This window comes from Cyrtonyx montezumae, unplaced genomic scaffold (genome assembly GCF_038088225.1).
Source record: "Cyrtonyx montezumae isolate F1298 unplaced genomic scaffold, pur_monq_1.0 scaffold_3, whole genome shotgun sequence".
NCBI lineage: Eukaryota > Metazoa > Chordata > Aves > Galliformes > Odontophoridae > Cyrtonyx > Cyrtonyx montezumae.
In genome coordinates this window covers 151,026,502-151,039,849 of record NW_027072034.1, presented here as the reverse complement: position 1 = coordinate 151,039,849, position 13,348 = coordinate 151,026,502, and the positions used below count along the sequence as shown (strand labels likewise).

The window sequence follows — 13,348 nt, the reverse complement described above, 5'->3', positions numbered from 1 at the left end:
GGCATCAGATCCAGTGTTGCACTGGAACTTGAATCTCCAGACAGTTCAGTCATAAAATACTGCAGAGCAGCACTACATTCCTTCAAACCTTTGCCAGTTCACGTGATTCACAGGCAGATTTTCTAGTCCTGGCCTTACCTCTTTGTCTGTAGTCCACTGCAGTTAATCCTGGCCCACCAGTGGGGCTTTCCTTTGTGACTGAGCAATTGCTAAATCTTCAAAAAATGCTAAACATTTTTATTGCCATCATTTTAATCATTTGTTTGGATGAGAATAATGAATTGCTTCACTTGCTTAAGGCAATGAACATGATCATTCCTTTTCCAGCTCTTTAAGATTTGGTTTGGACACAGACAATAACAGACTCCAGTGATGACACACAGTAGTATACTGTACCGTCTCTGGAAACAAAACATTCAGTAACACACATGCCATTTTCAATATTCTTATCATCAATAATCTGAAAGTATGTGTTGGATGTTAGCCAAAATGTATGCACTGTAGATAACGTGTAGGAGAAATATGACATATTCTTAACTGAGTCATGTAGTAAATATGCATGAGCTGTTGCATGATTTTTCTGTATCATCAGTTTTGAAGAACAGAAGTTTCTTATTGCAGAGTGAGAATAATGGCTTCAAAACACATTGCCCCCATATTGCTGAACTAACACAAATGCAGGTAGTAGTGCAAAAAATCAATGCACACAATGAATAATAATGCTGTTGAGCTCAGCCAGTGCATGTACTGAGACATTAATTGTATTTATGAAATTTCTTTAGTTCTGAAAATAGCAAAGGAGTAGTAGGAGTGATGCTTTTCTAAGATGCATAAAGTTTTGTTAGATATGACTCCACTCAGGTTTTATTGAACTTTAAATATTAATTTTGCAAGTGCATTAATGACAGTCTTTGTAAATGTGCTTTGAAATTTTGTCTTTCAGAGTAATTCTCCTATAACAACAATGAAGATTTCATCTAAAAAGGTATGGAAAAGAGGAATGATTGCTTAATATTATTAACAGGAAATCAAACTGACTTAAAATGTTAAAAGATCAATTGTAATGCATCATAGTAAGCATAGACATTTTCTGTAATAAATGTGGGGAAACATGACAGGATCTGACATGAGCTGTTCACCTGTCCAAGATCCAGTAGGATAAAATAATGTATATTAATTATTTATGATTTCTAAATCACTTAAAGTATCTTTAAACAGTAGAAATAATTTTAAAAAAGGCAAATAAGAAAAAACGTACTAAAAGATTAAATCTATACTCATTTTATTTAAGTCCTAAATAGAAATTTTCCTTTGAAAGTATGGAGTGTACAAAAAGTGTAATGTTGGATCTATGGAGAAATTGTACATGTCTGTTCATTACTAGTAAAGATGGAAATAGGAACAATGACAATAACTGAGGATATCTAATGAAATGTCAAACACTTAAACTAAAAATTAGTCATTTGTGGTTTTCAAAGCAGTGTGTTCCTCAATATTTAAGAAAACTACAAAGAAGTAAACACTCCTCACTCTTTACTGAATTAAATTCAGTGTAATTTATTAGATTTATGACCAAAAGACCATGGAAGTTTCTAGATTTTCCATTAAATAGTCATTTATATTTTAGGAATAATAAAAGTTTCTATGTAAAAGTGATACATTGGCCCAGAGTATTGTGATTCACTTTGAACTTCCCTTGCAAAAGTTACCATTTATTATAAAAGTTCTACTGGCCTATTTTTCCAGGTATATAAGGCTATCAAACCTGGCTCTAATCCCCACCATAATCTCTAAGATTTATAGGTTGGAAATCTACGCATTGGAGAATCCAACTAGGAACTCTGCAAAATATTTATTTATGTGATTATATGCATATAAAATACTTAGTTCAAAGGCATGATCCAAAAATCCTCAGTGAATAAAAACCAAGTTCTCAAATCTGAGCTAAATGACATCTGCCTGCCTGCCCCCACGTGGAATAGTGACACTCAATGTCCTAAAAGCCATTAACATTCTAAGTAGTTGTAAGTATTTTCTGTCAGGAAGGTGGAAATATTAGTCCTATTCACCCAAGAGATCCCTGTTTTTTGGCTTTACGTATATTAGTGGCTCCTCTCTTGGTCTCGAGTTAATTCCAGAATTAGTTGAACGGTTTCTAGTTGTGTGAACTGAGTCTTGGGCTAAGCTCCTCCACATTTAAAATAAATCATTCCATTTCCTTCTACAGCAACAGCTGTACGTGAGCTCAGAGGAAGGGGTCACACAGGTCCCCTTGCACCGCTGCCACATCTATGGGACTGCCTGTGCTGACTGCTGCCTTGCCCGGGACCCATACTGCGCCTGGGATGGCAACTCCTGCTCCAGGTTCTATCCCACAGGGAAAAGGTGAGTAGCCCTGTAAAGTCTGCCAGGAATGTAGGAATGAAGCTTCTTCTCTGCTATGTAGCTTAGAGCCCTGTAATGTGATACAGAAGTGGAATGTCTTTCTTTTCAGGAGCACATACAAATAACACCTCTGTAGCCGAGGTGCTTGGTCATATTGTTCATCACCTAAGAGTGTATGCTAAAAGAACTTGCCTTTTCATATTTAAAGCAACAGATGGGAAAAAAAAGAAAAAACACCCTACTTATAATCATAAATATTAATCTGATGTCTCATATACACAAATACAAAAAAAAAAAAACAGTGAAACATTTGTTCCCTTTGTTAAAATTCAGTTGCTCACCATGGATATAATTAAGATAGCCCTAAATACAGCCAACTATCACTGAGGCTATTTGACAAATTAAGTCATTTATTTTTTTGTTCCACACTTGCTCCTAAATGAAAACAATTATTTCTATGGAAATCTCAGGCAAATGTGACTTCCATGTAGTGCTTGCAATTCTGGGGGTTTTGACATGAGATTTATTAATGCAGGCAAGAAGAGCAATTTCTCTCTAATTTATAACAGAGCTAATAATCTGTCTCATAGTTCTTATGCAAAACAGGAGCCTCTTTCCACCTCCCTAGGGAAATATTTAATAGCAGGGAGCTGCAGTGAGATCTTGTATTGCTAAGATTCCACTTCATATACAAACAAAGCTACAGAATGTACAAGGAAGTATTTCTGCGGAGACAAACCTTTCAGTTACATGCCAGAGCTTTACCCTGTGAATACCATTGTGCTCACACCCTGAACCTGGCTTGTTCCAGTGACCCAACTAGCTGATGACAATGTCACTCCTAGGGATTAAAGACGGCTTTAATTAAAATTCTTGAATTTTTATATTCTCGAATAATTCCTAATTTCAGATAAAAACACAAAGCCCAACATGGCTATAGGTATAAAAGATACAGTACAATACCTGGGCCTTGTACTGCTTTCACTTAGCAAATTCAGTTTGCAAATTGATTGTTTTCTTCCATGGAGCAAAGGTCAGAAGACGGAGGGGAGGAAAGACAAAGAAAATCCCCAAGTCTCAGGCCACCTAACTCCCACACTAACCGAAAGATAATGAGCAGTGAAATATAAGCAGTCTGTACAGTTTCCAGTGGATTCCTTTTCATCTCCATGTATACACCCAAGGTTATTTCCACTGGGACGTTCTTTCTTGTTGACATTTTATGTGCAATTTGCTTTTTATATCAAATGAAAATAAATACCTAGAATTGTAAGGAAGAAATAATCTGTTTTTCACATGTGAAGGAAGTGAGTGGTCCTGTTAAATATCAGGAGAGACTATGAAGAAGAAAACGTTGACAGTTAGAGACAAACCCCATAGTTTATGCAGAAATATCTTTCTGCTTGGCACATTTGTTCATTTGAGTCTTTTGACACCCTGTCTCTGTTCATCGCCTAAACTGGTTTCCCTGAGAGTATCTTCATTTTCTAAAACCACCTTCTCAGACTTCTTTTGGTAAGTATTAAAGTTTAGATCCTCAGAACTGCTTAATGTAACAAGCATACCACTACTGATGGAGTAGAGCAACTCATGGTAGCAACAGTCATCCTGAAATTCACTGAGAAATTTATCGTCTCCTCTGACTTAACATGGGCAGTTCACACAGGTTAAGATCCTAAGGCATAATCACGTTTTTAATGTTTACCATCAAAAATATACTTGGAATGTCAGAAATGACTCCTTTGAAAGATCAGTTTTCAAATGTTGTCTTTTAAAACTATCTAGTGAAGGATCAGGTAACAAAGGATCATAAAGGCTGTCTCTCACTGTTTCTACAGTATCTGGTATAGTATGAGCAGAAAGACATCACCCTTCACTTAGCAATGCTGCAGCTCCAGGGCCTTTTTTGGTTTCTTACTCATAAGTCATTAGTTCATAGTTCAAAGTATTGTAGTTACATATCTCATTCCTTCACAACAGTGTGTACTGGCAATGTATTTTTTTTTTCATGGAACTCAATAAACATTGAACTAATGTATGGAATATTCATTAAAAAAAAAAAAAAGTAATATATACTAATAAAAATTCAGATTCCAGATCTACATGCACTGAATTCTGTGAGCAGTGATCTCCTAGCTAAAATGCCAGTATTTCCAGTCCCAGTAAACTGGGAAAAAAATCCGAGTAGTATAGTGAAGTCCCATTTTGAAGTATTTTAAGACTTGTTGAGTTAGAGTATCTTTTGGGAGGAAACAAGTTATATGCCCTCAAGTAAAGGGAAGAACTGAATCTGAGCTTTTCACTAGTCTGAATACTTCTGCCTCTCTGCTATCACAGCGGCTGCAGACACCAAAAATAAGTTGCCTCCCAAAATCGAGTGGGGAACATGTCCTGCATCATAATTTTCTGTTGATGCATTAGATATGAATTCTGTGACTCTTCTATATCTCATGCTAAGATGCTTGCCTGTTTGATGATCATCTGAATCTGAGAGGTCTGTCTCTGAATGTTAGGTCTTGCAACACTAAAGCTATGTCTGCTTTATGCATCACCTCCAGCCCTTCCACGCCTATGCCTTTATTGCAAAACTACTTTCCCTACCAAAAGAATAATTGTCTTCAAAAATTCAGCAAACTAGTTATTCACTTAAACAGTATCTTCTCTCTAGTATGCCTGGGAGCATAAAAGCAACCTCCAAGTAGGTTATGAACTATACCTGATAACCGATCAGGTTAAATAAAAAAAAATGTGTTTTTTTTTCTTTTTTTTTTTTGAAGTGTAGCTGTTTTGGAATAACAATTTATGTTTTAAAATATTTTAGGAGGAGTCGTAGGCAAGACGTGAGACATGGAAACCCTCTGACTCAGTGCCGAGGTTTCAACCTGAAAGGTACTGTAATTTAGAGATTCTCATGCTATATAAAGAATGCATGGCTTTCCTCATGTGATTCATTGTAGCTCACATCTGTGTGGTTTACTGGTAAAGCATAATTATTTTCCAAGTCTGAGTCTTTCTTTGCAATTATATGACTCCTGCATCAATGTGATGAAATGATGCCCCATGAAATGTAGAGTTCAAAACACATGAAATAAGAAGCTGATAGTATTGGCTAGAAACAGGTATAGTTAATTTGAGTGTTTTTCTAAGTCCTTTAAGTCTTTATTAATTTCTCTTTATGTGATTAAGGCTCAGACCAGAACATCTAGAATAGAACAGAATTTGAGGTTCTATTGGTTTTTAGAGCACATGTTTCGGCAGGTTCCTTTGAGTTTTCATTAATTTCTCCTTTTACCTAGGAAAATAAATTGCTTTGAACCTCTTTATAAAGTCCCTTATTTCTAGTTGTACAACTGCTTAGCCAGGCTGGCACAGTGCAGATAGACAGTGGGGAAAAGGCTCTGCCTTCCCAGCTGCCCCTTTCTCCACATTGCTAGTCAACAGTCAGATATGGAGTAGGTGTGCACATAAAGTCTGCTTACTCCTTTTTAACACCTTGCATGTCTAAGCTAGGCTGTGGCAATATCAAAACACAGACAGAGAATCGTGTTCCAATATCTGAGCCTGTCTCACCAAAGTGTGCTCTCAACTGTGTCATCTGGAGATGAAATAATAGATCTTTCTGCAAATTCTTGATTAAATTTTTGACTGAATGAGAGAAGAATGTTTAAGGAGTTACATGTCAAAAATTCAGTCACATAAAATTTTGTATTGCTTTTTTCTTTCTCGGTCTCACAGGAGTCTCCTGCTTCCACTTGTGGTCTCTTGTTTTCCAGGAGTAAGTCAGGCATAGAATCCTCAGCCCAAATGTGGCTAATTGTGCTCTGGCTGCCCAGACTCCCCATGACTCAGTGTTAGGTCATTTATATGAATCTGAATAGTTTGAACAAGTTAATCACAAACTTATGATCAACTTCGACCCACCATTAGATTATCCACCTGAGCTCTGAGACGTTCATATCAAAGTTCAGGCTCTGAACCATGAAGAAATTTGAGCTGTGTGTCCTACCTTGCAGTCATGTGCAGTGACCACCCACCCACTGTCTGTTCCAAGGACAGGTGTCTCCTCTTTCAATGTGGAAACTGTGAGAGTGTCAGCTGTCTGCTTTGTGGGCTGAGGGGAAACAAACATTTAAACCTTGACATTCTTGTGACACGGGAATCTTGTTTTCAAGACATTTTTCTTAGTTTTGATATATTTAGGGACTCAGATGTTTTAGCAATTTTAAAGGATGTTTCGGTGACAGCAGTGTAGGTAGATGATGCTGTCTTCACTGGGGAAATAGAAAAGAAATAGCAACTTGGACTCTTTCAAAGTATAATTCAAGCTACTTCTGGAAAAACTACGTTGGAAGAAAAATTAAAATCTGCCTAAAGGACAAAAGAGCAGAGATCTGGATGGCAACAAGAAATCTTCCAAGTTTATAAGGAACAACAGTCATGAAACTCAGATTTCAAGCATGACAGGTTGCATACCGTAGACCAAAACTAATATTTTAGCCTATTGCTATTTTTTAAGAGATTGTTAAGAGCTAAAGGGTTTGCAATATTGCTTTTCTGTTAAGTACTTCAGTATTTTTTATAATTGCATTTCTCTAATGGTTATAGAGTAGCCATTAGAGAAATGCATTTTTATTTTGTTACTCCTCAGTATGCCTAAGTGCTAGTAGAATGGACTAGCGAAGAAGTTAGATAAGTACTGAACACTTGAATAGTGTTAAAAAGTGCATTTATGTGATGTATCTAGCCCCAGTCTAAAAAAAAAATTAAAAAAAAGTGCTACAGCTCTGATTCACTCCATGTTTCAAAGCTACAGACAGGACAGCCAAGATCTTTGCTAGTTTATGGCCTTTGAATGCAAAATATGTCTACATTATTCTCCTAAAAAATTGCAGTTGATTTTGGCACAACCTCAAAAATGTGTTGAGAACTCACAAAGAAAAAACTATACAAAGTCTCCTTCCTTTGGTAGCATAGATTCCCGTTTCATATGTGAATTGATGAAAGAAGTAGAGAAGAATAGGAGATAAAATATTTTCTGAGGAAGACCAGTTCTAGGACTGTGAAAAAAAAATAGTATTATTACTACTCCTTTGTGAAAATAAATAAACAAGAATTTTTATTTTAAATATGTAGTATACTTTTAAATCTGAAGTGCATTTTTTTCAGGACAAATATTATAATTTGTGGCAATTAATGAACATCTAAAAGTTCCTTTTCAGTAACTGCTATGAGTCTGTTAAGGGCCACAGCAAGTCTAACTGATGACATACACACACTCAGCACTTGTCCACGTGTTTCTGGAGTGCTATATATCTTTCCTGGTCTCTGTTGATGGCATAATTGTTCACTGAATTTCACATTTAGAGCCAGACCCTTTTTCTTACTTTTTTAGATAGAAGGATGATTGGGAGTCAAGTCTGCCCTCTCTTGCCTCCCTGTGATACTGCATGACCATTGAAATGTTGGAGATGTCCTTATGCCATGATGTATTTTTGATCATGCCAACAATATTAGCCTAATTTCCAAACTTTGAAGTATGAAGAAGTATACCAAAAATGTTGTTCTACATTGAACAGTTCCAAAGAGGTTATTTTGTCTTAGTAGAGAATGAGTTCATTTCAGAGCTGAATGTCAGTTCATCGTCAGCTCAGTTATCCCACTGGGAAAGAGCGATTTCCAGGCAGAACTCCACTCCGTAGAAGTGTCTGGGCATGTGTTTGCCTGCCTTTGTACAGGTATCCTCCTTTCTCAGGAGAGATCAATATTCAAGTGATAACACCAGTATTTGGAGCTGTCTTTTCTTTGTTACATTTTATTTCTGTAAAAATTCCATACCATGACAAACATATTATCTCCTATTATCAGGATTAGATATACTTCAGTTGACTATATTGCAAATAGTGCTGCACAGTTATTTGTTTTCTATACAACATTTACAGTAGCCTGACTTGTCTTCTTTTACTTTCTAGCATACAGAAATGCAGCAGAAACAGTCCAATATGGAGTGAAAAACAACACCACCTTTCTTGAATGTACACCCAAATCCCCTCAGGCTTCTATTAAATGGCTGCTACAGAAAGACAATGACAGGAGGAAAGAGGTGAGTAATGTCAACAGCAGCTCTAGAAGGGACCTCATTCAGCATCCCTACCCCAGACTGAAGCAGGATGGCATTTATGTTTTCATTAGACACTGAAGCTGGAGAATTTGTGTGGGTGCAGGACATCAGACAGCCCTTTACTTATATAAGTCAACACAGAATGTTCAGTGTGGCAGAAGGGCATTTCACTCCTCAGCTCCACCAGGTCTGATCAGAACAGAGTATCTGTCAGAAAATAATAAAGTCAAGGAACTAGTTAATGAATTTTTCCTTCACACCTTTCTAATTGCAAATGGAAAGTTTGCAGCACTTGGGATTTACTATTGATCTGGGAAACAGGCATGAAGGCAGTAAACTGTATAAAGTTCAGGAAGAAGTCTGCTTGCAGACTTCTGCTTTCTGTGCTATTGAAAAGATAAAAGGCATAAGTGGGAGAAATGTGAAAGGTTTCTTTAGCAAGAACACATATTGACAAAAGCATTTCCCCACCATGCTGCAATCACATTTTCCATTACTGCAGTCTCTAAGGCTCTCAAATTTCAGCACTATAATATAGAGTATGATTGTTTATGAGGAACACATATATCTTAACTAATATAAAAGGGGAAAAATCCATTTCAGATCAGAGGCAGTTGCCGTGTGAATAAAAAGGAATATATTTTGTAAGGAAAAATTAAGTGTTATGGTGTCTGTTGATAGTTTATAAATACTGAAAAGCACTACTCTCCTATCAAGCCATTTTCCAAAATCAGATAGGACTTAGAAGCCTTTTGTTGAGTCTTTCATGATATTCTGTCCTGCAGTCTTGAGAGACTCATGCCATGTCCTGGTAATCTAGGTGAAATTCTTTGACCCTTTGCTTCAGAACAACATCTTCCTCTTTTTTTTTTTTTTTAAATTTTTTGTTATATTCCATATCAGTACCAGAATCAATGTGATTTTAAATAGAAATTGTTAAACTAAAATAATCAAAATGTTAATTACATTTCAAGCTGAATGTAATCACTCAGGTTTCTGAACAACGTCTAAAGCATTTTACAATAACAGAATAGCGCAGTAAATAAATGAGTTCTCGTATCAGGTGTAATGAAAAGTTCAGTGTCAAAATAGAAAAATATTTCATACAAATAGCAGCACTGGTATTCTTTGATAATTTTTATTTCATAGCAGACGTGGCCAAGGATTATGTGCAGTCATTTATAATCAGATGATGACCAAACAAGTTGTGGTAACTTGCTTTCCTCAAATGACGTGACCTTCTCTTGGGACTGTCCAAAGTCTGAAGCCAGAAAGGAAACGAGAGAGTATAAAAATTGCTCTATGTTTCCAATAAGGTAACATAGCTGATGCTATGTGAAGAATTCTATCTGAGCTGTGGCTTTAGACTCCACAGCTCAGATAGAGTTCTGTGGAAGTTAGCTTCAGAAACTCACTAGCACTCCAAGTATTTCACCAGAAGCCACGTTCTATTCAATCACAGATCAACCCTTGGCCTAATCCTGCACTTTTCTTCCATCAAGTCTCAACAGCAACCTCTGAGGCTGGAAAGGATGTTCACAGACATGAAGCCTTGGCAAATAAAAGCTCATTTTCTCAACTTCTCTGCTTGAACGTTTGAAAAATTTTATTTAATGTAGTCTAGATTTACATCTTTATCTTCATCCCTAACAAATCTACTGTGATGTAATGAATAAAAATATTGAAACTGTTTTCTTTAGAGACACATCATGTTAGGATGTAATCTCTTTCCTAACATTAGCAGGAACCATGGCCACTGTGATACATAGCGAAGCAAAATATAATATTTTTTAAATGTCCTTTAAGAAAGATAGAGGCATTTAAAGTAACAGTTAACAAGGACTTGCAGTACTGCATTGTTTTGTAACGTTCCTGATAAAGATCATTCTGTCTTTTCTACATTTAGGTCAAGCTTAATGAGAGGATCATAGCTACTGAGCAAGGACTTCTTATTCGCTCTGTCCAAGACAGCGATCGGGGGCTTTATCACTGCATTGCAACAGAGAACAATTTCAAGCAGACCTTAGCAAAGATCAATTTCAAAGTGCTGGATACAGAGATGGTGGCCTACATGACTGACAAGTGGTCCCCTTGGACCTGGGCCAGCTCAGTGCGAGCACTGCAGTTCCACCCAAAGGATTTTGTGGGAGCTTTCAGCCACTCCGAAATGCAGATGATCAATCAATACTGCAAAGACAGTAGACAGCAAGGTCAGCGGAGGGAAGAGCCCCAGAAGATGAGAGGGGACTACAGCAAACTGAAGGCTCTTATCAATAGCAGGAAAAGTAGAAATAGAAGAAATCAGTTACCTGGTTCTTAATTTTACTTTGCAGCAAAAGTTGTCTTTGTCCTTACTGTAGAAGGCTTCTATTTGTCTATTGAGAACAAAGTTGAGTAAATACAGTTAAAAATTAAATGAAATTACAAGCCTAAGAAAAGATCCTCTTCCCAATAAAATGCAGTGTAACTCAACTACAGAAAAGATGTGGAGTATTTTCAGTCCTAAAAGCTTATTGGCACTAGGTTAGGCTATGTCATGGAAACAAAAATGAGTGTTCTTCTTAAACCAGATTCATATTTAATATCTTTATATTTAATTAAAAATTGAACAGAAATTTTTACAAATTCAGTGTAATATCTTGCAACTTTGGGACTGTACTGGACTGGTGGTGGAAGAATCTGGGTTAAGATGCATGCTCCAAGTAGGACGGTACTAAAATTTCCTTGCACTGCATTTACGAACATGAGATTCTACTTGTTTACTGATACTGGGTTTACAGCTTTCACTCATTGTTCAGATCATGTGAATACATGCAGATAAGATGCGAGTAAAGTATAGTAGAAATGTTTCATTCATTCAGAGGTCAAATGAAGGAATGAGTAGAAGAGAAAGAAAAAATGTTTTTATACTTTGTCAGAGGAAACACTGATTATTGTGCATAGTATGAGTTGTAATAAATTAATGAGTTCTGGAATGTAACTTAAAATATTTCTCCTCATATTGATTTTTATTAATATACGATGTCCTATAACACTACATAGCTTTATAAGTGGTACAGTGCTAACATGAGAATGTTCCTTATATATACAATTTTGAAAAGCACCTAAGTGACTTGGGTATTTGAGCTGTTTTCAAAGAATTACACTCCTTTGTTTTGTTTTTCAAAAGACAGAATGTGTAGAGCGTTTATTAAAAAAAAAATCTATTCCATTGTTAAATTGAAGTTGATCTGCAATATAGAAATGAGTTATGAACATCTTTGAAGATTTTAAAACTTACGTTTTCTGATTCTTGACATGGAAAATGTTGTCTAGATTTTCTCAATTAAAGAACTTCCACTTTTCTTTTTAATGTTATTTTCTCAATTTTCTCCTCTGTTCTGTTTTTCTCCTGTAAGGAAGATATGAAAAAGAAATGAAAAGAGAGAAAAACCAAATTTAAAAAACTGGTTAGGGTATAAAACCAAAAAGTATAACAACATTTTGAAAGATACATTTGAATTGAAATATTTTTGTTTAAAAAGAAGCTGACAGGTCCAATAAAGTACATCTTATTGCCAATTGGTTGCATGTGCATCAAACTATCCTGGTTAAAAAAAAAAAAAAAAAATCACCTTTTATTTTGAGGAACACTGATACCAAAAAAATAGGGACAGGTGTTCCTTATTTTATCATGTAAGAAGGTTTTGGTATCCACTGAGTCTCTCCAGAGGAATTAGACACTTGGGATTAAATTCATGGGAGTACCTTAGAAAAAAATATGCTTTATTTTATGATGGTGTCAGATAATTAACTAAGTATGGTCAGCTCAAAATTAAAAAAAAAGAAAAAAGAAAGAAAGTAACTTTTTAAAAAGCCATTCAATGACAATAACTTCTAAGCCCAGCAAAGTTAACAAAGAAAATGGTTAGTTCCAGCCAGTAACATGGATATTGTACTTTAAAACACAGTATTAAAAATTTTAATTGATGTTTGTTGAAACTCTTATGCGTTATTTTGATTCTACACTGGTCATAACTCTGCAGGATGTAGGAGAGCACCTCAAGTTTCATGCCAGTGTGAACTAAGATCCAGTGTAATTGAGTTAACTCTTAGTGAGATGATACCAGAGTTCAGTCATATCATTGCCACGTGGCATAAAATAGCTGGGAAATGGGCCCTGATTCGATAAACCACTTAAACAGTCTCCCTAAGACCCTTTGATGCTGATGGGAGTTCTTGGACTTCAGTTTATGTTCTCAGTGCTTGTTTCAAAGGGAATGGCAATGCCTGCCTCTTGGCACATTACCATGCAGCTAAGTGCTCTCCTTAATCAAGGCCTAAATGCATCTTTCTGCAGCATGCAGACACTGGTATCTGAGGTTCTACTCATGGAAACCAGTGGATAAAAATTTTCCTTTGACTTCCATGAGCTTAAATCTGTCTGCATGAGGTAGCAGAATATTTTCTGGTGAGAAAAAATAGAAAAAAATAAGACAAAAAAAGAGAGGGAGAGGTGGGTAAAAGAAAAGATAAGACTTTGCTTTCCCCAGCAAGATGCATTTTTGTTTTCTTTTTTTCTGAAGTCAACTGACTTCTGGAGACTGTAACTTACAAACCAAAAATTGAGTGCCACAAAATGAAACTACCTCCTAGAATGACATTAGTGCATATGCTCTGCATGCTGCCATGCTCTTCCTATCTCCTATTCACTGCCAAGTTAGCATGATCTTAATGTCTATTGTGAGGATCATAATTGCTTCCAGATGGAGTACAGTGATTAATAAGTATTTAAGGGTACAATTTACTCATTAAATGGTTAGGTACAGTGATGTTTTAATAGGCCTCCATTAGGCCTCAGAAATT

The 13,348-nt window shown here is 36.1% G+C and overlaps 1 protein-coding gene across 1 annotated transcript in view; it reads left to right on the top strand.

Moving 5' to 3' along the window:
- SEMA3C (semaphorin 3C) overlaps positions 1 to 12,309 on the top strand; it is a 117,036-nt gene extending 104,727 nt beyond the window's left edge. Inside the window, exons 14-18 of the mRNA XM_065743667.1 lie at positions 944 to 985; positions 2,228 to 2,385; positions 5,207 to 5,274; positions 8,355 to 8,485; positions 10,410 to 12,309. Of these exons, the coding sequence (XP_065599739.1) occupies positions 944 to 985; positions 2,228 to 2,385; positions 5,207 to 5,274; positions 8,355 to 8,485; positions 10,410 to 10,823 (813 nt within the window). The 3' untranslated portion in view covers positions 10,824 to 12,309. The remainder of the gene's footprint in view (positions 1 to 943; positions 986 to 2,227; positions 2,386 to 5,206; positions 5,275 to 8,354; positions 8,486 to 10,409) is intronic.
- Positions 12,310 to 13,348: the final 1,039 nt, after the last annotated feature.